Source organism: Nerophis ophidion, linkage group LG04 (genome assembly GCF_033978795.1).
Source record: "Nerophis ophidion isolate RoL-2023_Sa linkage group LG04, RoL_Noph_v1.0, whole genome shotgun sequence".
NCBI classification, from domain to species: domain Eukaryota; kingdom Metazoa; phylum Chordata; class Actinopteri; order Syngnathiformes; family Syngnathidae; genus Nerophis; species Nerophis ophidion.
The window spans coordinates 7386753-7414378 of record NC_084614.1 but is presented as its reverse complement, the minus strand read 5'-3'; the positions used below and the strand labels follow the sequence as shown (position 1 = coordinate 7414378).

Below are 27626 nucleotides of genomic sequence, written 5' to 3'. Positions count from 1 at the left end.
AGGATGACTGCAGGGTTGTGGTCCGAGGGCAGGATGACAGCAGGGTTGTGGTTTGAGAGAAGGTGTGCAGGATTACTGCAGGGTTGTGGTCCGAGGGCAGGTGTGCAGGATGACTGCAGGGTTGTGGTGCGAGGGCAGGATGACAGCATGGTTGTGGTCCGAGGGCAGGTGTGCAGGATGACTGAAGGGTTGTGGTCCGAGGGCAGGTGTGCAGGATGACTGGAGGGTTGTGGTCCGAGAGCAGGTGTGCAGGATGACAACAGGGTTGTTGTCCGAGAGCAGGTGTGCAGGAGGACAGCAGGGTTGTGGTCCGAGGGTAGAATGACGGCAGGGTTGTGGTCCGAGGGCAGGTGTGCAGGATGACAGCAGGGTTGTGGTGCGAGGGCAGGATGACAGCATGGTTGTGGTCCGAGGGCAGGTGTGCAGGATGACTGAAGGGTTGTGATCCGAGGGCAGGTGTGCAGGATGACAACAGGGTTGTTGTCCGAGAGCAGGTGTGCAGGAGGACAGCAGGGTTGTGGTCCGAGGGTAGAATGACAGCAGGGTTGTGGTCCGAGGGCAGGTGTGCAGGATGACAGCAGGGTTGTGGTCCAAGGGCAGGTGTGCAGGATGACAGCTGCGTTGTGGTCCGAGGGTAGAATGACAGCAGGGTTGTGGTCCGAGGGCAGGTGTGCAGGATGACAGCAGGGTTGTGGTCCAAGGGCAGGTGTGCAGGATGAAAGCAGGGTTGTGGTCTGAGGGCAGGTGTGCAGGATGAAAGCAGGGTTGTGGTCCAAGGGCAGGTGTGCAGGATGACTGCAGGGTTGTGGTCCAAGGGCAGGTGTGCAGGATGACTGCAGGGTTGTGGTCTGCAGGCTGAGGGCAGGTAAGGAGCACGTCTAAATGGCCACCTCCTCCCCCAGACAGTCCGATAGACTCTCCACATTCAACACGTTGAACAGTCGAATGGCGCCGTCCAGCGTGGCCGCCTCCCCTAGGCCCCAACTGTCCCGGTCATCACTCTCATCCGTGTTGGATTCGTACTCCGATCCGATCCCCGATTCCCTGAACCGGAGCAGCTCCAAAGCGCCCAGGACCAGGGAAGCGTCATCTGGGACGCCGTCCTCGGGCGTCCCTCCCGTGCTTCGGCCTTGCTCCGGACCCTCCGGACCCAGAGAGGAGAAACGGAAGCACTCCAGGCGCACCACCCCACCCCCCAGACCCGGGGGGCTGCTGTCGGTGGCTGCGGAGCCCGGGGAGCAGGGCCCGGCGGACAGGGCGGAGACCCAAGCGCCGTCACTTATCTGCTGCAGAGAGAGCGAGGTGGCCGTGGAGGGCGAAGGGGTGAGGGGGTCACTGGGCGTGCTGGAGGACTGGGCGCGGAAGGTGATCTCCAGGAGACTGTCCTGCGAGCCCACTGAGGACACAGGAGAGGAGGAGTCAGAAACTGGATCTTGCATGGATTCATGAGATGAACACCCATCACGGGGCCTGATCTACTGAAGGCTCAGACGAGATGATCTACCAAGTTCCTGCGCAGGAGACTAAAGTCTGGTGAACCAGCAACGCCGTTCACAATCCATTTAGTGCAGGGGTAAATATATATATATATATACATACACACACACATATACACATATATATGTATGTGTGTATATAAATATATACACACATATATGTACACAGATATATATACACAAATATATACACACACACACACATGTATGTATATATATATATACATATACATCTATATATATACATATACACACATACATATGTACATATACACACATACATATATATATACACATATATATACACAAATATATCTATATATACACACACACACACATACATATATATGTATGTGTGTATATAAATATATACACACATATGTACACATATATAGATACACACACACACATGTATGTATATATATATATATATATATATATATATATATATATACATACATATACATCTATACATATACATATACACACATACATATGTACATATACACACATACATATATATATATATACACATATATATACACAAATATATCTATATATACACACACATATATATACACACACACACATACATACATATACACACATATATATGTGTGTTTGTATATATGTGTATATATATATACACATATATATATACAGGGGTATATATATGTGTATATATATATACATATATATATATATACACATATACATACATATGTACACATATACATAAATATATACACACGAATCTATATATATATACACACATATATACACACACACACAATGTATACATACATAGATACATACACACACACAATGTATATATACATACATACATACACACACACACACAATGTATACATACATACATACATACACACACACAATGTATATATACACATACATACATACACACACACACACACACACACACACACAATGTATACATACATACATACATATATATATATATATATATATATATATATATATATATATATATATATGTACATACATATATACATACATACATACACACACATATATCTTGCAAGTTTTGTTGATTCTATGTAACATGTTTATGCGTGCTATGGCTATGAGATTTTTTTTGGCCCTTGGTCTCAGTCTGGACCCTCTCCCTGGAATCCAGCCTTTGACAGAATATTTGTTTGCGGTAGATGAGTGTCTCCATGGGTAAACTTGGTAATACACGCGAGCTCTTCTCTCAAGTAGGGCGGTCTGCACGCGGTCTTAGTAGATCACGGCTACTATTTAGTTGCACTCACTGGACGTCAGATGTCCGCCGGCCTTGATCTCCAGCTCCTGGACCTGCTTGACGAGCAGGGAAATGTGCTGCAACAGGTCCGTGTTCTGCTGCAGCAGTCTCTGGACTCTGGTCTGGGCTTCGGTCCGAGCACACACCTCCACGGAGAGCTGGCCGCGCAGCACGTGCACCTGAGCACAATACCACAAACCTCGGTCTTCAGCTTTTTATTCTTTGTCATAGAACAGTCAATCGGGTTGCAATATAAACCACATGCGGTAGTAACGTTACGTATGGACTGCGTTTCAACCTTTCAACCGGGGAATCAGACTTAGTTTATTTAATTAACGTATTCAGTAGGAGCCAGGATGAGTTGGCATCTGGACTAGGAAAGGGATTCGCACGGCCATTTTCCTCACGGTTTAACTGACACATGAAACGGGACAAAATCGGGACGGGCAAGCAATATGCTGGAACATTTGAGCTTACTGCATGCTTTTTGACAGGTGTGCCGTTTATAAGACAGGTAGTAAGCAACACCCACCAACATGTTGGAGCCATTCACCCACTTGTTTAAAAGTTCCCCTTTAAGCGCAAAAACTATGACTAAGATCTATTAACATTTTATTGAGGAAACACAATATTATTTATTATTATTCAGTTTGAGTTCATTTTAGCACTGTGTCACGCGTATGTGAACATATTTTTTATTTTCATCATTTTTTTTTAACGAGTCGCTTGGTTTTAATGGTTGACTCCATACCAATATTTTGGTACTGCTACGAAAATGTATTTCAATACTTTTTCTAAATAAAAGGGGGCTGCAAAAAAATGGCACTGTTGTCTTTATTTTAACAAATAATCCTAGTCAACATTATGAGGGACAAACTGTAAAAAAAATATTATTAATCTACTTGTTAATATCTGCTTATTTTCTCATTTAACATGTTCTATCTACACTTCTGTTCAAATGTAATAATCACTTATTCTTCTCTTCTTTGATACTTGACATTGGTTTTGGATGACACCACACATTTAGGTGTCGATCCGATACCCAGTAGTTCCAGGATCATACAATAAAAAATAATACCAAAAAACAATAATAATATGGTTAAGAAATTCTGATGTAAAGGGTAGGTGTTGCGCTGTTTTCTCTTTTAACATGTTCTATCTACACTTCTGTTCAAATGTAATAATCACTTATTCTTCTCTTCTTTGATACTGTACATTAGTTTTGGATGATACCACAAATGTGGGTATCGATCCGATACAGAGCAGTTACAAGATCATACAATAAAATATAATACAGTTAGGAACTGCTGATGTAAAGGGTAGGTGTCTCGATGTAAGGAGCAGGAACGAAAATGGGAAAGTAATATATAATAAGCGCGTATCGGCATGTGCTGGATTCGAACCTTAAACCAAAAATAATATGGGGGACAAACTGTAAAAATTGATTATTTACTTGTTCATTTACTGTTAATATTTGCTTATTTTCTATTTTAACATGTTCTATCTACACTTCTGTTCAAATGTAATAATCACTTATTCTTCTCTTCTTTGATACTTGACATTAGTTTTGGATGATACCACATATTTAGGTGTGGATCCGATACCAAGTAGTTGCAGGATCATACATTGGTCATATTCAAAGTCCTCATGTGTCCAAGGACTTTATAAACATAATAGGAATTTTTAAAAAAAACAAAAAAATATCGATGTAATCATAGTAGTATCGACAAGATTCGCTCCTGTACTTGGTATCATTACAGTGGATGTCAGGTGTAGATCCACCCATAGCGTTTGTTTACATTTTGACGGCAGTTAGCTATTGTATCCTCCTACACTGTGTAGTGAAGCATGTTTAGATATTCCTCGTCCTCCAGTGATAATAATACTTGTAATAAACTCACTTTATTGGTCGCCATGGAGGCCAGGATTAATGATTTAGAAATAACTAAAACACCGCAGGTGCAGCCATCTTTTTTTTAATGTAACCTCTGATTAAACAAATACAAGCAGATCTGAGAATCGAAACTGAAAGTTCCGATCGCTCCCTGTCAGGAGGAGGTGTCGGTTACCTGGGCAGAAGCTGCCAGGGCGTGTTGCTCCTGCTGCTGCAGTTCTTTCTGCAGGAGTTGGTAGCGATGCTCTGAGGAACTGCAGGGTCTCTCTGCACCGGACTGAGCCGCCAAAGGAGCCTGGCTGGCGGGTGAGCTCAGAAGGAGAGAGCCGTCATCGGAGAACTGCGGAGCAGACGGGACACCACAGCTAGTCTTGGACTTAGACTGGTCACATCTAGTCTTGGACTTAGACTGGTCACATCTAGTCTTGGACTTAGACTGGTCACATCTAGTCTTGGACTTAGACTGGTCACATCCAGTCTTGGACTTAGACTGGTCACATCTAGTCTTCGACTTAGATCGGTCACATCTAGTCTTCGACTTAGATCGGTCACATCTAGTCTTTGACTTAGATCGGTCAGATCTAGTCTTCGACTTAGATCGGTCACATCTAGTCTTCGACTTAGATCGGTCACATCTAGTCTTTGACTTAGATCGGTCACATCTAGTCTTTGACTTAGATCGGTCACATCTAGTCTGAGACTTAGATCGGTCACATCTAGTCTTAGATAGGTCACATGTAGTCTTCGACTTAGATCGGTCACATCTAGTCTTAGATAGGTCACATGTAGTCTTCGACTTAGATCGGTCACATCTAGTCTTAGACTTAGATCGGTCACATCTAGTCTTAGAATTAGATCGGTCGCATCTAGTCTTCGACTTAGATCGGTCGCATCTAGTCTTCGACTTAGATCGGTCGCATCTAGTCTTCGACTTAGATCGGTCGCATCTAGTCTTCGACTTAGATCGGTCGCATCTAGTCTTCGACTTAGATCGGTCGCATCTAGTCTTCGACTTAGATCGGTCGCATCTAGTCTTCGACTTAGATCGGTCGCATCTAGTCTTCGACTTAGATCGGTCGCATCTAGTCTTCGACTTAGATCGGTCGCATCTAGTCTTCGACTTAGATCGGTCGCATCTAGTCTTCGACTTAGATCGGTCGCATCTAGTCTTCGACTTAGATCGGTCGCATCTAGTCTTCGACTTAGATCGGTCACATCTAGTCTTCGACTTAGATCGGTCACATCTAGTCTTCGACTTACACTGGTCACATCCAGTCTTAGACTTACACTGGTCGCATCTAGTCTTCGACTTAGATCGGTCGCATCTAGTCTTCGACTTAGATCGGTCGCATCTAGTCTTCGACTTAGATCGGTCGCATCTGTCTTCGACTTAGATCGGTCACATCTGTCTTCGACTTAGATCGGTCACATCTAGTCTTCGACTTAGATCGGTCACATCTAGTCTTAGAATTAGATCGGTCACATCTAGTCTTCGACTTACACTGGTCACATCTAGTCTTAGACTTACACTGGTCGCATCTAGTCTTCGACTTAGATCGGTCGCATCTAGTCTTCGACTTAGATCGGTCGCATCTAGTCTTCGACTTAGATCGGTCGCATCTAGTCTTCGACTTAGATCGGTCGCATCTAGTCTTCGACTTAGATCGGTCGCATCTAGTCTTCGACTTAGATCGGTCGCATCTAGTCTTCGACTTAGATCGGTCGCATCTAGTCTTCGACTTAGATCGGTCGCATCTAGTCTTCGACTTAGATCGGTCGCATCTAGTCTTCGACTTAGATCGGTCGCATCTAGTCTTCGACTTAGATCGGTCGCATCTAGTCTTCGACTTAGATCGGTCGCATCTAGTCTTCGACTTAGATCGGTCGCATCTAGTCTTCGACTTAGATCGGTCGCATCTAGTCTTCGACTTAGATCGGTCGCTAGTCTTCGACTTAGATCGGTCCCATCTAGTCTTCGACTTAGATCGGTCACATCTAGTCTTCGACTTAGATCGGTCACATCTAGTCTTCGACTTAGATCGGTCACATCTAGTCTTCGACTTAGATCGGTCACATCTAGTCTTCGACTTAGATCGGTCACATCTAGTCTTCGACTTAGATCGGTCACATCTAGTCTTCGACTTAGATCGGTCACATCTAGTCTTCGACTTAGATCGGTCACATCTAGTCTTCGACTTAGATCGGTCACATCTAGTCTTCGACTTAGATCGGTCACATCTAGTCTTCGACTTAGATCGGTCACATCTAGTCTTCAACTTAGATCGGTCACATCTAGTCTTAGATCGGTCACATCTAGTCTTAGATCGGTCACATCTAGTCTTAGATCGGTCACATCTAGTCTTAGACTTAGATTGGTCACATCTAGTCTTAGACTTAGATCGGTCATATCTAGTCTTAGACTTAGATCGGTCACATCTAGTCTTAGACTTAGATCGGTCACATCTAGTCTTAGACTTAGATCGGTCACATCTAGTCTTAGACTTAGATCGGTCACATCTAGTCTTCGACTTAGATCGGTCACATCTAGTCTTAGACTTAGATTGGTCAGGTTCGATCCCCGCGTCCGCAATCCTAGTCACTGCCGTTGTGTCCTTGGGCAAGACACTTTACCCACCTGCTCCCAGTGACTTTAAAAAGGTACTTGGCTTTCGCTATGTATACGAGCTTTGAGTTACTAGAGAAAAGAGCTATATAAATATAATTCACTGCACTTCACGTATATATATATATATATATATATATATATATATATATATATAAAATAAAAAAATCGAGCTAAATACTACACCCCTGTTGTCTGTGTTGTCTCCTCCCCCTCTACAAATGTAACAGGGTACTGGGTAAAAGGTAGTAAGTAAAGGGTACTGGGTAATAGTTTGTGGGTCCTAGGTAGTGGGTACTAACTAGTGGGTAAAAGGTAGTGGGTAGTAGGTGGTGAGTACTAGGTAAACGGTAGTGGGTACTAGGTAGCGGGTACTAGGTAGAGAGTAAAAGGCGGTCGGTACTAGGGAGTGGGTACTAGCTAATGTTTAAAAGGTAGTGAGTACTAGGTAAAACATAGTGGGTACTAGATAGTGAGTAAAAGGTAGCGGGTACCAGGTAGTGGGTACTAACTACTGGCTAAAAGGTGGTGAGTACTAGGTAAAAAGGTAGTGGGTACTAGGTAGTGAGTAAAAGGCGGCGGTGTACTAGGTAAAACGTAGTGGTTAATAGTTAGCAAATACTAGGTAAAAAGGTAGTGGGTACCACGTAGTGGGTACGAGGCAGTGGATACCAGCAAGTGGGTACTAGGTAGTGGGTAAGAGGTAGTGGGTACTAGGTAAAAGGTAGTGGGTATTAGGTAGTTGGTAAGAGGGAGAAGGTACTTGGTATTGGGTAAAAGGTAGCGGGTACTAGGTATGGGGTACTTGGTATTGGATAAAAGGTAGCAGGTACTAGGTAGTGGGTACTTGGTATTGGATAAAAGGTAGCGGGTATTAGGTAGCAGGTACTATGTATTGGATAAAAGGTAGTGGGTACTAGGTAATGAGTAAAAGGTAGCGGGTACCAGGTAGTGGGTACTAGGTAGTGGGTACTAACTAGTGGCTAAAAGGTGGTGAGTACAAGGTAAAAAGGTAGTGGGTACTAGGTAGTGAGTAAAAGGCGGTGGTGTACTAGGTAAAAGGTAGTGGTTAATAGTTAGCGCATACTAGGTAAAAAGGTAGTGGGTACGAGGCAGTGGATACCAGCAAGTGGGTACTAGGTAGTGGGTACTAGGTAAAAGGTAGTGGGTATTAGGTAGTTGGTAAGAGGTAGTGGGTACTAGGTAGTTGGTAAGAAGGAGAAGGTACTTGGTATTGAATAAAAGGTAGCGGGTACTAGGTAGTGGGTAAGAGGTAGCGGGTACTAGGTAGTGGGTTCTTGGTATTGGATAAAAGGTAGCGGGTACTAGGTAGTGGGTTCTTGGTATTGGATAAAAGGTAGCGGGTACTAGGTAGTGGGTTCTTGGTATTGGATAAAAGGTAGCGGGTACTAGGTAGTGGGTTCTTGGTATTGGATAAAAGGTAGCGGGTACTAGGTAGTGGGTTCTTGGTATTGGATAAAAGGTAGCGGGTACTAGGTAGTGGGTAAGAAGTAGTGGGTACTAGGTAAAAAGTAGTTTTATTGACAGCAGAAAGTGCCAGAAGGTGTCCCTCTGCACAATTTGTGTAAAATGCGGTCTAGGTATTTCTGTCATCTGTGCCAAGGTCTAGTTCTTGTTATTCAGCAGGAGTCCAGCATCAAGTAGAAGTAGTCTGAGAGCCTCCATAAATGTCAGTTTGCTGCGTGTTGTTGTTGTTGCAAGAAGATGAAGGATGGCCACCATAAAACCATCAAACCATAAAACCAGGGCGCCCTACCTTCCCCTGTTTGCCCGGGACTTTCTTCTTTCTCTCCAGGTCTGATGAGGTGTTGCAGTCCATGCTGTCCTCCGTGGTGCCTTCAAGGTCAGTCTCTGACCAGGCAAACCTCCTCTCCGCTGCAGGACCAGCACACCCGGTCAATGCCCAACCCGTCCGGGCTCTGACGGATGACTTCCGGGTCATAAGAACTAGACAAACCTGACAGGTCTTCCGGCTCCTTGGTCTTGTCCTCCTGGTCCTCCTGGTCCTCTGTCTTCTGCTGCAGAGTCAGCTGGTGGCACACGTCGAAGGCCTGACCCACGGTCCGCACGATCCTCATGGCCTGGGACTGGAACAAGGACAAAGACCGAGGGGGGTTTTATTTCCCAGACAAAGAAGCAAAGGACTTGTTGTCACTGGTGTTCATGGAATTGATCAACTGCCCTCTCAACACAATTGACAAAATCTCGGGTTTGGGGAAACCTTGCTGGACACTTACAGTACCGCGGACTAAAGTTCTTGGAACAGTGACGCCCGTCACACACTTACAGTACCGCGGACTAAAGTTCTTGGAACAGTGACGCCTGTCACATACTTACAGTACCGCGGACTAAAGTTCATGGAACAGTGACGCCCGTCACACACTTACAGTACCACGGACTAAAGTTCATGGAACAGTTTCGCCCGTCACACACTTACAGTACCGCGGACTAAAGTTCTTGGAACAGTGACGCCTGTCACATACTTACAGTACCGCGGACTAAAGTTCATGGAACAGTGACGCCCGTCACACACTTACAGTACCACGGACTAAAGTTCATGGAACAGTTTCGCCCGTCACACACCTACAGTACCACGGACTAAAGTTCATGGAACAGTGACGCCCGTCACACACTTACAGTACCACGGACTAAAGTTCATGGAACAGTGACGCCCGTCACACACTTACAGTACCACGGACTAAAGTTCATGGAACAGTGACGCCCGTCACACACTTACAGTACCACGGACTAAAGTTCATGGAACAGTGACGCCCGTCACACACTTACAGTACCACGGACTAAAGTTCATGGAACAGTGACGCCCGTCACACACTTACAGTACCGCGGACTAAAGTTCTTGGAACAGTGACGCCTGTCACATACTTACAGTACCGCGGACTAAAGTTCATGGAACAGTGACGCCCGTCACACACTTACAGTACCACGGACTAAAGTTCATGGAACAGTTTCGCCCGTCACACACTTACAGTACCGCGGACTAAAGTTCTTGGAACAGTGACGCCTGTCACATACTTACAGTACCGCGGACTAAAGTTCATGGAACAGTGACGCCCGTCACACACTTACAGTACCACGGACTAAAGTTCATGGAACAGTTTCGCCCGTCACACACCTACAGTACCACGGACTAAAGTTCATGGAACAGTGACGCCCGTCACACACTTACAGTACCACGGACTAAAGTTCATGGAACAGTGACGCCCGTCACACACTTACAGTACCACGGACTAAAGTTCATGGAACAGTGACGCCCGTCACACACTTACAGTACCACGGACTAAAGTTCATGGAACAGTGACGCCCGTCACACACTTACAGTACCACGGACTAAAGTTCATGGAACAGTGACGCCCGTCACACACTTACAGTACCACGGACTAAAGTTCATGGAACAGTGACGCCCGTCACACACTTACAGTACCACGGACTAAAGTTCATGGAACAGTGACGCCCGTCACACACTTACAGTACCACGGACTAAAGTTCATGGAACAGTGACGCCCGTCACACACTTACAGTACCACGGACTAAAGTTCATGGAACAGTGACGCCCGTCACACACTTACAGTACCACGGACTAAAGTTCATGGAACAGTGACGCCCGTCACACACTTACAGTACCACGGACTAAAGTTCATGGAACAGTGACGCCCGTCACACACTTACAGTACCACGGACTAAAGTTCATGGAACAGTGACGCCCGTCACACACTTACAGTACCACGGACTAAAGTTCATGGAACAGTGACGCCCGTCACACACTTACAGTACCACGGACTAAAGTTCATGGAACAGTGACGCCCGTCACACACTTACAGTACCACGGACTAAAGTTCATGGAACAGTGACGCCCGTCACACACTTACAGTACCACGGACTAAAGTTCATGGAACAGTGACGCCCGTCACACACTTACAGTATCACGGACTAAAGTTCATGGAACAGTGACGCCCGTCACACACTTACAGTACCACGGACTAAAGTTCATGGAACAGTGACGCCCGTCACACACTTACAGTACCACGGACTAAAGTTCATGGAACAGTGACGCCCGTCACACACTTACAGTACCACGGACTAAAGTTCATGGAACAGTGACGCCCGTCACACACTTACAGTACCACGGACTAAAGTTCATGGAACAGTGACGCCCGTCACACACTTACAGTACCATGGACTAAAATTCATGGAACAGTGATGTCCGTCACACACTTACAGTACCATGGACTAAAGTTCATGGAACAGTGACGCCCGTCACACACTTACAGTACCATGGACTAAAGTTCATGGAACAGTGATGTCCGTCACACACTTACAGTACCATGGACTAAAGTTCATGGAACAGTGACGCCCGTCACATACTTACAGTACCACGGACTAAAGTTCATGGAACAGTGATGTCCGTCACACACTTACAGTACCATGGACTAAAGTTCATGGAACAGTGACGCCCGTCACACACTTACAGTACCACGGACTAAAGTTCATGGAACAGTGATGCCCGTCACACACTTACAGTACCACGGACTAAAGTTCATGGAACAGTGACGCCCGTCACACGCTTACAGTACCACGGACTAAAGTTCATGGAACAGTGACGCCCGTCACACACTTACAGTACCACGGACTAAAGTTCATGGAACCGTGACGCCCGTCACACACTTACAGTACCAGGAACTAAAGTTCATGGAACAGTGACGCCCGTCACACACTTACAGTACCACGGACTAAAGTTCATGGAACCGTGACGCCCGTCACACACTTACAGTACCACGGACTAAAGTTCATGGAACAGTGACGCCCGTCACACACTTACAGTACCATGGACTAAAATTCATGGAACAGTGATGTCCGTCACACACTTACAGTACCATGGACTAAAGTTCATGGAACAGTGACGCCCGTCACACACTTACAGTACCATGGACTAAAGTTCATGGAACAGTGATGTCCGTCACACACTTACAGTACCATGGACTAAAGTTCATGGAACAGTGACGCCCGTCACATACTTACAGTACCACGGACTAAAGTTCATGGAACAGTGATGTCCGTCACACACTTACAGTACCATGGACTAAAGTTCATGGAACAGTGACGCCCGTCACACACTTACAGTACCACGGACTAAAGTTCATGGAACAGTGATGCCCGTCACACACTTACAGTACCACGGACTAAAGTTCATGGAACAGTGACGCCCGTCACACGCTTACAGTACCACGGACTAAAGTTCATGGAACAGTGACGCCCGTCACACACTTACAGTACCACGGACTAAAGTTCATGGAACCGTGACGCCCGTCACACACTTACAGTACCAGGAACTAAAGTTCATGGAACAGTGACGCCCGTCACACACTTACAGTACCACGGACTAAAGTTCATGGAACCGTGACGCCCGTCACACACTTACAGTACCAGGAACTAAAGTTCATGGAACAGTGACGCCCGTCACACACTTACAGTACCATGGACTAAAGTTCATGGAACAGTGACGCCCGTCACACACTTACAGTACCATGGACTAAAGTTCATGGAACAGTGACGCCCGTCACACACTTACAGTACCACGGACTAAAGTTCATGGAACAGTGACGCCCGTCACACACTTACAGTACCACGGACTAAAGTTCATGGAACAGTGACGCCCGTCACACACTTACAGTGCCACGGACTAAAGTTCATGGAACAGTGACGCCCGTCACACACTTACAGTACCACGGACTAAAGTTCATGGAACAGTGACGCCCGTCACACACTTACAGTACCATGGACTAAAGTTCATGGAACAGTGACGCCCGTCACACACTTACACTACCACGGACTAAAGTTCATGGAACAGTGACGCCCGTCACACACTTACAGTATCACGGACTAAAGTTCATGGAACAGTGACGCCCGTCACACACTTACAGTACCACGGACTAAAGTTCATGGAACAGTGACGCCCGTCACACACTTACAGTACCACGGACTAAAGTTCATGGAACCGTGACGCCCGTCACACACTTACAGTACCACGGACTAAAGTTCATGGAACCGTGACGCCCGTCACACACTTACAGTACCACGGACTAAAGTTCATGGAACAGTGACGCCCGTCACACACTTACAGTACCATGGACTAAAGTTCATGGAACAGTGACGCCCGTCACACACTTACAGTACCACGGACTAAAGTTCATGGAACAGTGACGCCCGTCACACACTTACAGTACCACGGACTAAAGTTCATGGAACAGTGACGCCCGTCACACACTTACAGTACCATGGACTAAAGTTCATGGAACCGTGACGCCCGTCACACACTTACAGTACCATGGACTAAAGTTCATGGAACCGTGACGCCCGTCACACACTTACAGTACCACGGACTAAAGTTCATGGAACCGTGACGCCCGTCACACACTTACAGTACCATGGACTAAAGTTCATGTGAAGTCCTCCACAAGCACGACGTTGAATAACAAAATAAACAGAAATAAAACCATAAATGACAAATAAATTTTCCAACATGTCCTCTGGTTCCAGACATCCATCCATTTACTACCGCTTGACATGTTCTGTCTTTATTTCTCCTCCATGTTCTTTCACAGATGTTGTTCATGGAAATAAAATATGTTGTGTCTCAGATGTTGTTCATGGAAATAAAATATGTTGTGTCTCAGATGTTGTTCATGGAAATAAAAGAAGTGACAGTTGGCGTCACATGACTTGCCCGCACACAACCGCTGTCGGTATGGTTGCCATGGGAACAATGTCGGCATTACTGTGTTCTCTCCTCAGCACCCAGACACCAGCACACAGTATCAGTGCAGGAAACATGGCCAAGGGTAGTGGCTACTAAGTAAAAAGGTAGCGGGTACTAGATAAAAAGGTAGTGGGTACTAAATAAAAGGTAGTGGGTAAAAGGTAACGGGTACTAGATAAAAAGGTAGTGGGCAAAAGGTACTGGGTACTAGATAAAAGGTAGTGGGTAAAAGGTAGTGGGTACTAAGTAAAAGGTAGTGGGTACTAGATAAAAAGGTATTGGATAGAAGGCAGTGGGTACTAGATAAAAAGGTAGTGGATAAAAGGTAGTGGGCACTAAAAAAAAGGTAGTGGGTACTAGATAAAAAAGGTAGTGGGTAAGAGGTAGTGGGTACTAGATAAAAAAGGTAGTGGGTAAAAGGTAGTGGGTACTAGATAAAAAGGTAGTAGGTAAAAGGTAGTGGGTACTAGATAAAAAAAGATAGTGGGTAAGAGGTAAAAAGGTAGTGGGTAAAAGGTAGTGGGTAAGAAGTAGTGGGTAGTAGTAGGTAAGTGGTAGAAGTAAATTATAGTTGCTACTAAGTAAAAGTTAGTGGGTACTCAATAAAAAGGTAGTGGGTACTAGATAAAAAGGTAGTGGGTAAAAGGTAGCGGGTACTAGATAAAAAGGTAGTGGGCAAAAGTTAATGGGTACTAGATAAAAAGGTAGTGGGTAAAAGGTAGTGGGTACTAATTAAAAGGTAGTGGGTACTAGATAAAAAGGTAGCGGGTAAGAGGTAGTAGGTACTAAGTGAAAGATAGTGGGTGAAAGGTAGTGGGTACTAGATAAAAAAGGTAGTGGGTAGAAGGTAGTGGGTACTAGATAAAAAGGTAGTGGGTAAGAGGTAGTGGGCACTAAAAAAAAAGGTAGTGGGTACTAGATAAAAAAGGTAGTGGTTAAGAGGTAGTGGGTACTAGATAAAAAGGTAGTGGGTAAAAAGTAGTGGGTACTAGATAAAAAGGTAGTGGGTAAGAGGTAGTGGGTACTAGATAAAAAAGGTAGTGGGTAAAAGGTAGTGGGTACTAGATAAAAAGGTAGTGGGTAAGAGGTAAAAAGGTAGTGGGTACTAGATAAAAAAGGTAGTGGGTAATAAGTAAAAGGTAGTGGGTAAGAAGTAGTGGGTAGTAGTAGGTAAGTGGTAGAAGTAAATTATAGTTGCTACTAAGTAAAAGTTAGTGGGTACTCAATAAAAAGGTAGTGGGTAAAAGGTAGCTGGTACTAGATAAAAAGGTAGTGGGCAAAAGGTAATGGGTACTAGATAAAAAGGTAGTGGGTAAAAGGTAGTGGGTACTAAGTAAAAGGTAGTGGGTACTAGATAAAAAGGTAGCGGGTAAGAGGTAGTAGGTACTAAGTAAAAGATAGTGGGTGAAAGGTAGTGGGTACTAGATAAAAAAGGTAGTGGGTAGAAGGCAGTGGGTACTAGATAAAAAGGTAGTGGGTAAGAGGTAGTGGGCACTAGATAAAAAAGGTAGTGGGTAAGAGGTAGTGGGCATTGGATAAAAAAGGTAGTGGGTAAAAGGTAGTGGGTACTAGATAAAAAAAGGTAGTGGGTACTAGATAAAAAAAGGTAGTGGGTAAGAGGTAAAAAGGTAGTGGGTACTAGATAAAAAAGGTAGTGGGTAAAAGGTAGTGAGTAATAAGTAAAAGGTAGTGGGTAAGAAGTAGTGGGTAGTAGTAGGTAAGCGGTAGAAGTAACTTATAGTTGCTACTAAGTAAAAGTTAGTGGGTACTCAATAAAAAGGTAGTGGGTACTAGATAAAAAGGTAGTGGGTAAAAGGTAGCGGGTACTAGATAAAAAGGTAGTGGGCAAAAGGTAGTGGGTAAAAGGTAGTGGGTACTAATTAAAAGGTAGTGGGTACTAGATAAAAAGGTAGCGGGTAAGAGGTAGTAGGTACTAAGTAAAAGATAGTGAGTGAAAGGTAGTGGGTACTAGATAAAAAAGGTAGTGGGTAGAAGGTAGTGGGTACTAGATAAAAAGGTAGTGGGTAAGAGGTAGTGGGCACTAAAAAAAAGGTAGTGGTACTAGATACAAGGGTAGTGGGTACTAAATAAAAGGGTAGTGGGTACGAGGTAGTGGGTACTAAATAAAAAGGTAGTGGGTACTAAATAAAAAGGTAGTGGGTAAGAGGTAGTGGGTACTAAATAAAAATGTAGTGAGTATAAGGTAGTGGGTACTAGATAAAACGTATTGGGTAAAAGGTAGTGCGTATTGGGTAAAGAGGTAGTAGGTAAGCGGTAGAAGTAAAATATAATGGGTACTAAGGGTAGTGGGTACTAGATAAAAAAGTAGTGGGTAAGAGGTAGCAGGTCTAAGTAAAAGGTAGTGGGTAAGAAGAAGGGGGTACTAAGTAAAGGGTAGTGGGTAAGAGGTAGTGGTTACTAAGTAAATAGTAGCAGGTACTACATAGTTGTTACTAGGTAAAAAGGTAGTGGGTACTAGGTAAAATCCACCTTGACGTAGACAGAGAGCCAATGCAGTGACTTTAAAACTGGTGTAACGTGCGCCCGCCCTCTGGAATTTGGTAAAGGTAAAAGGCGTTTGGCCATGAAGTCATTTAAAAGCTAAAATAGAACTATAAAATCCACCCTGAATTGGACAGGGATCCAATGTGGCGACTTTAAAACTGGTGTAACGTGCGCCCGCCCTCTGGAATTTGGTAAAGGTAAAAGGCGTTTGGCCATGAAGTCATTTAAAAGCTAAAAATAGAACTATAAAATCAACCCTGAAGTGGACAGGGAGCCAATGCGGCGACTTTAAAACTGGTGTAACGTGCGCCCGCCCTCTGGAATTTGGTAAAGGTAAAAGGCGTTTGGCCATGAAGTCATTTAAAAGCTAAAAATAGAACTATAAAATCCACCCTGAATTGGACAGGGAGCCAATGCGGCGACTTTAAAACTGGTGTAACGTGCGCCCGCCCTCTGGAATTTGGTAAAGGTAAAAGGCGTTTGACCATGAAGTCATTTAAAAGCTAAAAATAGAACTATAAAATCCACCTTGACGTGGACAGGGAGCCAATGCGGCGACTTTAAAACTGGTGTAACGTGCGCCCGCCCTCTGGAATTTGCTAAAGGTAAAAGGCGTTTGGCCATGAAGTCATTTAAAAGCTAAAAATAGAACTATAAAATCCACCCTGAAGTGGACAGGGAGCCAATGCGGCGACTTTAAAACTGGTGTAACGTGCGCCCGCCCTCTGGAATTTGGTAAAGGTAAAAGGCGTTTGGCCATGAAGTCATTTAAAAGCTAAAAATAGAACTATAAAATCCACCCTGAAGTGGACAGAGAGCCAATGCGGCGACTTTAAAACTGGTGTAACGTGCGCCCGCCCTCTGGAATTTGGTAAAGGTAAAAGGCGTTTGGCCATGAAGTCATTTAAAAGCTAAAAATAGAACTATAAAATCCACCCTGAATTGGACAGGGAGCCAATGCGGCGACTTTAAAACTGGTGTAACGTGCGCCCGCCCTCTGGAATTTGGTAAAGGTAAAAGGCGTTTGGCCATGAAGTCATTTAAAAGCTAAAAATAGAACTATAAAATCCACCCTGAATTGGACAGGGAGCCAATGCGGCGACTTTAAAACTGGTGTAACGTGCGCCCGCCCTCTGGAATTTGGTAAAGGTAAAAGGCGTTTGGCCATGAAGTCATTTAAAAGCTAAAAATAGAACTATAAAATCCACCCTGAATTGGACAGGGAGCCAATGCGGCGACTTTAAAACTGGTGTAACGTGCGCCCGCCCTCTGGAATTTGGTAAAGGTAAAAGGCGTTTGGCCATGAAGTCATTTAAAAGCTAAAAATAGAACTATAAAATCCACCTTGACGTGGACAGGGAGCCAATGCGGCGACTTTAAAACTGGTGTAACGTGCGCCCGCCCTCTGGAATTTGCTAAAGGTAAAAGGCGTTTGGCCATGAAGTCATTTAAAAGCTAAAAATAGAACTATAAAATCCACCCTGAATTGGACAGGGAGCCAATGCGGCGACTTTAAAACTGGTGTAACGTGCGCCCGCCCTCTGGAATTTGGTAAAGGTAAAAGGCGTTTGGCCATGAAGTCATTTAAAAGCTAAAAATAGAACTATAAAATCCACCCTGAATTGGACAGGGAGCCAATGCGGCGACTATAAAACTGGTGTAACGTGCGCCCGCCCTCTGGAATTTGGTAAAGGTAAAAGGCGTTTGGCCATGAAGTCATTTAAAAGCTAAAAATAGAACTATAAAATCCACCCTGAATTGGACAGGGAGCCAATGCGGTGACTTTAAAACTGGTGTAACGTGCGCCCGCCCTCTGGAATTTGGTAAAGGTAAAAGGCGTTTGGCCATGAAGTCATTTAAAAGCTAAAAATAGAACTATAAAATCCACCCTGAATTGGACAGGGAGCCAATGCGGCGACTTTAAAACTGGTGTAACGTGCGCCCGCCCTCTGGAATTTGGTAAAGGTAAAAGGCGTTTGGCCATGAAGTCATTTAAAAGCTAAAAATAGAACTATAAAATCCACCTTGACGTGGACAGGGAGCCAATGCGGCGACTTTAAAACTGGTGTAACGTGCGCCCGCCCTCTGGAATTTGCTAAAGGTAAAAGGCGTTTGGCCATGAAGTCATTTAAAAGCTAAAAATAGAACTATAAAATCCACCCTGAAGTGGACAGGGAGCCAATGCGGCGACTTTAAAACTGGTGTAACGTGCGCCCGCCCTCTGGAATTTGGTAAAGGTAAAAGGCGGTTGGCCATGAAGTCATTAAAAAGCTAAAAATAGAACTGTAAAACCACCCTGAATTGGACGGGGAGCCAATGCGGCGACTTAAAAACTGGTGTAACGTGCGCCCGCCCTCTGGAATTTGGTAAAGGTAAAAGGCGTTTGGCCATGAAGTCATTTAAAAGCTAAAAATAAAACTATAAAATCCACCCTGAAGTGGACAGGGAGCCAATGCAGTGACTTTAAAACTGGTGTAACGTGCGCCCGCCCTCTGGAATTTGGTAAAGGTAAAAGGCGTTTGGCCATGAAGTCATTTAAAAGCTAAAAATAGAACTATAAAATCCACCCTGAATTGGACAGGGAGCCAATGCGGCGACTTTAAAACTGGTGTAACGTGCGCCCGCCCTCTGGAATTTGGTAAAGGTAAAAGGCGTTTGGCCATGAAGACATTTAAAAGCTAAAAATAGAACTATAAAATCCACCCTGAATTGGACAGGGAGCCAATGCGGCGACTTTAAAACTGGTGTAACGTGCGCCCGCCCTCTGGAATTTGGTAAAGGTAAAAGGCTTTTGGCCATGAAGTCATTTAAAAGCTAAAAATAGAACTATAAAATCCACCCTGAAGTGGACAGGGAGCCAATGTGGCGACTTTAAAACTGGTGTAACGTGCGCCCGCCCTCTATCTCAACCGACGCTTCAGTCCAACTCACCTTCCTCTTGGACTTGAAGACGTTACAGCGGAAACTGTTGCTCTCGCCCTCTCTGGCGATGTAGCTGAAGATCTTCAGGTCTTGGGCGTCATGCGAGACATAAAAAATCCTGTTGGGGGGGTCAGCAGGTTTTACTACCACGGAGGATCCCCGGTCTTGGTTTCTGATAATCCTACCTGTAGATGGGGTCCTCCGACACCAAGATGGTGTTCTGGTCCCAGGTCCAGCCTTTTCTCTGCCAGGACAGCCAAAAGTCAGTGATTGGCCGGCCACAGCCACTTGAATGATGACGCCACCAACCTTCTTCTTCCTCAGGACCACCTTGACAAAGTCCGTGGACACCACGATGTTGACCTTCTTCTTCTTTATGTTCTTCAGCTTGAACTCGTACTGGACAAAACAAAACCATGTCATCGTGTCAAAGTAGTCCAAAAAGCGAAGGAGAGACAACAACCACAGATGATGGATTGGAAAAAAGGGAGGTGGCCGCAGATAGCAGCACACAGTTTCTGATGAGGGTCCGCCGGAGTAAAAACCCAGGCGCGCTCTTCGTCTTTTAAGCTTTGGAATTCAAACTTGCGTCCGTCTGCATGATTGATGCTGGATCTTCCAGAGATGGAGAATTATTTAAAAAGGTGGGAACATTAGATGATTAATTCATTAAATGAGTCACTCTGGGATATTTGACATAGTCCTCCTAGGCAACCCAAAAGGTTGAAAGAGCCATATTGGACCAAAAATACAAAAACAAATCCGTCTGAAGTCGCAAAAAACTAAAAGCCATATTACATAATTAAAGCTGCAAGCAGCGATGGACGGGACCGACTCTTGCTGGTGTTTCCTGCCTTTATTCATTCAACATATCTTTACCTGCACTTTACCTACCTTCTCTGTATCCTGGAGTCAAACGAGGTGCCTCCTTCTTTCACCCAGTCAACATATCTTTACCCGCACTTTACCTACCTTCTCTGTATCCTGGAGTCAAACTGGTGCCTGCTTCTTTCACCCAGTCAACATATCTTTACCCGCACAGTACCTACCTTCTCTGTATCCTGGTGCCAAACTGGTGCCTGCTTCTTTCACCCAATCAACATATCTTTACCCGCACATTACCTACCTTCTCTGCATTGTGTGGTCACGCTGGTGCTTCCTGCTTTTAAGCGGCCATCTTGAGACGGCAGCAGCGCAGCGGTTCTTCGAAGGCTCGTAAAATCAAAACCGGAGCAGTTATTAAAACTCTTTTCGCAACTTTTAATCAGAAGGGTCCAATCTCTCTCCTGTGCGAGTTTGAAGCCGACACAACAAATGCGCTCAGAGGAGACAATGTTTGAAAAAAGGTGAGGGTTTTTTTTACAAAACTTTTGTTTTGAAGGGATAAATGCCAACTTCCTGTTGATTTTTGCTGAAGGATGTCAACTATTAAAATGTAGGTCTACGTGAGACCTACATAGAGGTTTTTGTTTCATGTTTCTACTATATTCCTACCAGAAGTTACAAGCAGTTTTGTCTGTGTTTTTTTCCTAGGAGCAGTTTTGTCTGTTTTATACCTAGGGGGCGCTAGAGCACAATTTAGAGTTTTTTTTTAATTAGATCGTAATTTTCGCCAGTCCGGATGTGTGTCCCCAGTTTGGTGAATTTTGAAGCATTTTAAGGGGATCAAATTATAGCTCAAAGAGGTAAAAATTGAATTTTTTAGGAAACTTGTTTTGAAGGGGTTTTTGCCAACTTCCTGTTTATTTTTGCTGAAGGTCAGTGTATGAAATGTAGGTCTAAGTGAGACCTACATAGATGTTTTTCTTTCATGTCTCTACGACATTCTTATCAGAAGTTACAAGCAGTTTTGTTTGTGTTTTTTCCTAGGAGGCGCTAGAGCGCAATTTTGAGTTTTGGGGTTTGTTCTTTTTGATCAGATGGCAATTTTCGCCAGTCCTGATGTGTGTGTCAAATTTGGTGAGTTTTGAAGCATGTTAAGGGGGTCAAATTACAGCTCAAAGAGGCGGTGGAATAATAATATTAAAGAAAAAGAACAAAACCTTAGAAATACAATAGGGTCCTCTGTCCCAAAGGGACATTCGGTCCCTAATTAAGAAGACTTAAAGGAAACTAAATGAGCTCAAATATAGCTACAAATGAGGCATAATGATGCAATATGTACATACAGCTAGCCTAAATAGCATGTTAGCATCGATTAGCTTGCAGTCATGCTGGGACCAAATATGTCTGATTAGCACTCCACACACAATAACATCAACAAAACTCACCTTTGTGCATTCATGCACAACATTAAAAGTGTGGTGGACAAAATGAGACAGAAAAAGAAGTGGCATAAAACACGTCCTCGAAAGTCGGAGAAAGTTATTCATGTAAACAAACCATGGTGAGTTCAAGGACCGCCGAAATTAGTAGGACAAAACGGCGCTGGAATCAGGGAAGCATGTTTGATATAAACACTGTGTTTTATAACAATTAGAGAGGTTTTTGTCATGTTTGTCCTCCTACAGAAACATTAAAACAACAAATATGTCTCCACCCCCCACCCCATTTTTTCCATTGTTCATATATTTTTGAAAAAGCTCCAGAGAGCCACTAGGGCGGCGCTAAGGAGCCGCATGTTGCCGACCCCGGTACTAGTATAGTCTTGTGATACTAATGAATCAACAAATGTACTAAACTCTGTTTGAAATGTATCGGTTCTACATTTTTATTATTTCTTTAAAGAGCATGATGTCACCTGGTGACATTGCTGGTTTTACGAGCAGAGGAGCATGTTGGGCAGCGCACACACACTGAGTACTTACAAGCAGACATAGTGTGTAGACAGAAAAGGGAGAATGGACGCATTTTGGTGTAAAAAGTCAAGATAAAGGTGAAGTTATAACACTGAAAGAGGAAGAGGTGCTTTAAGACGTGGCTAACAAGCATCCGCAGTGTTTGAACTAGTTCAAAATCACTAATCCCGGCCTCCATGGCTACAAATAAAGTGAGTTTCTCACAGGTATTATTATCACTGGAGGACGAGGAATAGCTAAACATGCTTCACTGCACACTGTAACTTACCGGCATCACAATGTAAACAAACGCCGCGGGCGGATCTATACCTGACATCCACTGTAATGATACCAAGTACGAGAGCGTATTTAGTTGATTACATCGATATTTTTTTTTCCTTTTTAAAAAATTCATATTATGTTTATAAAGTCAGTATTTATGTCCCTGGACACATTAAGACTTTGACCACCATAATGACAGTATTAAATACAGTAGTCAAGTAGACCTAAGTATTCATTAAGTACCACCATAATGACAATATTAAATACAGTTGTCAAGTAGACCTAAGTATTCATTAAGTACCACCATAATGACAATATTAAATACAGTTGTCAAGTAGACCCAAGTATTCATTAAGTACCACTACAATGACAACATTAAATACAGTAGTGTAGTAGACCTAAGTATTCATTAAGTACCACCACAATGACAACATTAAATACAGTAGTGTAGTAGACCTAAGTATTCATTAAGTACCACAACAATGACAACATTAAACACAGTAGTGTAGTACACCCAAGTATTCATTAAGTACCGCCATAATGACAACATTAAATACAGTAGTGTAGTAGACCTAAGTATTCATTGAGTACCACCATAGTGACAACATTAAATACAGTAGTGTAGTAGACCTAAGTATTCATTAAGTACCACCATAATGACAACATTAAAATACAGTAGTGTAGTAAACCTAAGTATTCATTAAGTACCACCATATTGACAACATTAAATATAGTAGTGTAGTACCTGCTATCTTTTACCCTCTTTCTAGTACTCACAACTTTTTACTGACTACATTTTACCCACTACCTTTTACTTAGTACTCACTACCCTTTACCCACTATAATTTTACTTAGTACCTGCTATCTTTCACACACTACCTGGTACCCGCTACCTTCTACCCACTATCCTGTACTGACTACCTCTTACCCACTACCTTTAAAAGTAGTAACTTTTACTGACTACTTTTTACCCACTACCTTTTACATAGTACCCCCTATCTTTTACCGACTACTTTTTGGTTAGTACCCACTACCTTTCACCCACTATCTCTTACTCAGTACCCGCTATCTTTTACCCACTTCCTAGGACCCGCTACCTTTTACACACTATCTCTTACTTAGTACCCACTACCTTTTACCCACTATCTCTTAATAGTACCCACTATCTCTTACTTAGTACCCACTACCTTTTACCCACTATCTCTTACTTAGGACCCGCTATCTTTTACCCACTTTCTAAGACCCGTTACCTTGTACCCGCTATCTTGAACTGACTACCACTACCTTTTACTTAGTACCCACTATCTTTTACCGACTACTTTTTAGTTAGTACCCACTACCTTTCACCCACTATCTCTTACTCAGTACCCGCTATCTTTTACCCACTTCCTAGGACCCGCTACCTTTTACACAGTATCTCTTACTTAGTACCCACTACCTTTTACCCACTACCTTTTACCCACTATCTCTTAATAGTACCCACTACCTTTTACCCACTATCTCTTAATAGTACCCACTACCTTTTACCCACTATCTCTTAATAGTACCCACTACCTTTTACCCACTATCTCTTACTTAGGACCCGCTATCTTTTACCCACTTTCTAAGACCCGTTACCTTGTACCCGCTATCTTGAACTGACTACCACTACCTTTTACTTAGTACCCACTATCTTTTACCGACTACTTTTTAGTTAGTACCCACTACCTTTCACCCACTATCTCTTACTCAGTACCCGCTATCTTTTACCCACTTCCTAGGACCCGCTACCTTTTACACAGTATCTCTTACTTAGTACCCACTACCTTTTACCCACTATCTCTTAATAGTACCCACTACCTTTTACCCACTATCTCTTAATAGTACCCACTACCTTTTACCCACTATCTCTTACTTAGGACCCGCTATCTTTTACCCACTTTCTAAGACCCGTTACCTTGTACCCGCTATCTTGAACTGACTACCGCTACCTTTTACTTAGTACCTTTACCCCACCTCATAATTGGAAGGTGTATGGATTTTTTATTGCAATCTGAATATTTCACTGACATATTTTTGTCCCTTTGAAGAGACAAGTTTTGACAAAGTCGTCTTATATTCCAATCTACTTCCTCAGTTTGCAGGCATAATCGTCCTCACCAGTTAATAAAGTGGTGGCCAAATGAGTTTCTTATAATAAATATATTTTTTTTTCCAAAACTCGGCGCGGCTCAGCCTTTTGGCCTGGAGGACCAAGGAAATACCAAGGTATGTCACTGCGGACACCACCAGACTCACTTGGACGTTACACCACATCTCACCTATAGTGGACTAGTAAATCCCTTCCTTTTCTGTGTGTGTGTGTGTGTGTGTGTGTGTGTGTGTGTGTGTGTGTGTGTGTGTGTGTCTCACACTGCGGTGAGAAGTAATTGCTCTGCAGTCCTTGTCTGGACCGGAGCCTTAAGAGTTGTTGCTTCCTCCAAGGGTGTGCACACATAAACCTCAGTGATAAAACCCTGACTGAAGATGGCAAACACGGAGGGACTGAAAGACGGGCGGTTAGGGATGGAGACGACTTCGGACTTCGGACAGGTACGCGGACCACTTTGGAATATTAAGTCGTTTCTTACTCGGATCCTCCTCATGGCGGCCACTATCTCCATGCGACTGCCAGGACGACCCACCTCCAGGCTGCCAATGTACTGCAACACAACAACATTATTATGTGCAACACACAAAGTTAGTGAGGACAAACGGTACGAAATGACATTTTGCACAATAAGGAGCATTTGTACCTTGGCTTCGAAGCAGACCCCATGCTGGAACACCTCCTCGTTATGCATAGGAACCCTCAGGTCGTGGGAGTCGTCCACCAGATTGTACTTGGTCACACCTGGCATCCTCATTCATTCACTAATCACTAATCACACACACACTCTTACACACACACACTCTTACACACACTTGTTATGCCTGAGATCCCCCGCAGTGTCACTCCCAGGAACGCTCCAAGACGGATGGATGTCCGCGGAAAGAGAGCACCGCTTGACGGCAGATCTGTGACCGGTGTGTCCTGCCTCCCTCTGACGGAGGATTGCGCGCCGCTTTCCGGGCTCAGCGCATCGCCTGCGTGGTTCCTCCCCCGGCCTGATCGGCGTCACGGAGCGGGTGTTTGTGTCACGGTCGCCGCCGTCACATCCCTCAGTGGGAGTGAGGAGGGAGCAAGTGTAGCCGCTATCTGGCGACGCTCAGTGGCGTTAAGTGGTACTGCGCCTGTGAACACCTTGCAGCATTCATTCAACGTTTCAACATCCATCCATTTATAAATGACGAATAACCTTGTTTTCTTCATGTCAACACCTTCGTCCCTCGTTTAGCACCGTTAATTGGTTCCGAACACCAAAACATTCACACATATATGGTTTTCTTTCTTCTTCTCCAGGTATTGGCGAGCTCTACCTTCCACATTTTTCATCCGATTTAAACCCTTTAAACTGCTCAGCCTATTCGGGAATCGCGGGATTTCCTATGGAAAATTACAAAAAATTCCCAGATTTCCCAGAATTCCAGGTTTCCCGGGACATTTTTCCCATTCAAAATGAAATGGCCTTTTTGCCAACTTTCACCATTTCCACATTTTTCACCTGATTCAAAACGTTCCAACTTCAAACTGTTCAGCCTATTCGGGAATCGCGGGATTTACCTTGGAAAATAGAATTATTTTTTTTCCAGATTTCCCAGAATTCCAGGTTTTCCGGACATTCTCCCCATTCAAAATGAATTGGCCATTATTCAAACTTACACCATTTCCACATTTTTCACCTGATTCAAACCATTCCACCTTCAAAACGTTTGACCATTCTGAAAATTTAAACCATATTTTTTTTATCAAGTAAAAAATGTTTTCCAATATTTCTCAGAATTCCAGGTTTTCTAAGACATTTTTCCCTTTCAAAACTAATTGGCCATTTTTCAAACTTCCATCATTTCCACATTTTTCACCTGATTCAAACCATTCCATCTTCAAAACATTTGACCATCCTGGAAATTTAAACCATATTTTTTTATCAAGTTAAAAATGTTTTCCAATATTTCTCAGAATTCCAGATTTTCTAAGACATGTTTCCCATTCAAAATTAATTGGCCATTTTTCAAACTTCCATCATTTCCACATTTTTCACCTGATTCAAACCATTCCACCTTCAAAACATTTGACCATCCTGGAAATTTAAACCATATTTTTTCTCAAGTTACATTTTTTTTCTCCAATATTTCCCAGAATTCCAGGTTTTTAAAGACATTTTTCCCATTCAAAATTAATTGACCATTTTTCAAACTTCCATCATTTCCACATTTTTCACCTGATTCAAAACGTTCTAACTTCAAACTGTTTAGCCTATTCGGGAATCGCGGGATTTCCCATGGAAAACTACAAAAAATTCCAAGATTTCCCAGAATTCCAGGTTTCCCGGGACATTTTTCCCATTCAAAATGAAATTGCCTTTTTTCCAACTTTCACCATTTCCACATTTTTCACCTGATTCAAAACGTTCCAACTTCAAACTGTTCAGCCTATTCGGGAATCGCGGGATTTACCTTGGAAAATAGAATTATTTTTTTTCCAGATTTCCCAGTATTCCTGGTTTTCCGGACATTCTCCCCATTCAAAATGAATTGGCCATTATTCAAACTTACACCATTTCCACATTTTTCACCTGATTCAAACCATTCCACCTTCAAAACGTTTGACCATTCTGAAAATTTAAACCATATTTTTTTTATCAAGTAAAAAATGTTTTCCAATATTTCTCAGAATTCCAGGTTTTCTAAGACATTTTTCCCTTTCAAAACTAATTGGCCATTTTTCAAACTTCCATCATTTCCACATTTTTCACCTGATTCAAACCATTCCATCTTCAAAACATTTGACCATCCTGGAAATTTAAACCATATTTTTTTATCAAGTTAAAAATGTTTTCCAATATTTCTCAGAATTCCAGATTTTCTAAGACATGTTTCCCATTCAAAATTAATTGGCCATTTTTCAAACTTCCATCATTTCCACAT

The 27626-nt window shown here is 43.5% G+C and overlaps 1 protein-coding gene across 1 annotated transcript; it reads right to left on the bottom strand.

Moving 5' to 3' along the window:
* Nucleotides 1-874: 874 nt before the first annotated feature.
* On the bottom strand, nucleotides 875-25755 carry LOC133550817 (carboxyl-terminal PDZ ligand of neuronal nitric oxide synthase protein-like). The gene is made up of 10 exons (XM_061896875.1): nucleotides 25355-25755; nucleotides 25190-25261; nucleotides 19831-19920; nucleotides 19707-19765; nucleotides 19531-19639; nucleotides 9277-9406; nucleotides 9076-9194; nucleotides 4851-5015; nucleotides 2792-2960; nucleotides 875-1396 (listed from the first exon to the last, which is right to left on the bottom strand). Exons 1-10 carry the CDS (start codon nucleotides 25463-25465, stop codon nucleotides 879-881), a joined length of 1542 nt encoding a protein of 513 aa, XP_061752859.1. The 5' UTR covers nucleotides 25466-25755; the 3' UTR covers nucleotides 875-878.
* Nucleotides 25756-27626: the final 1871 nt, after the last annotated feature.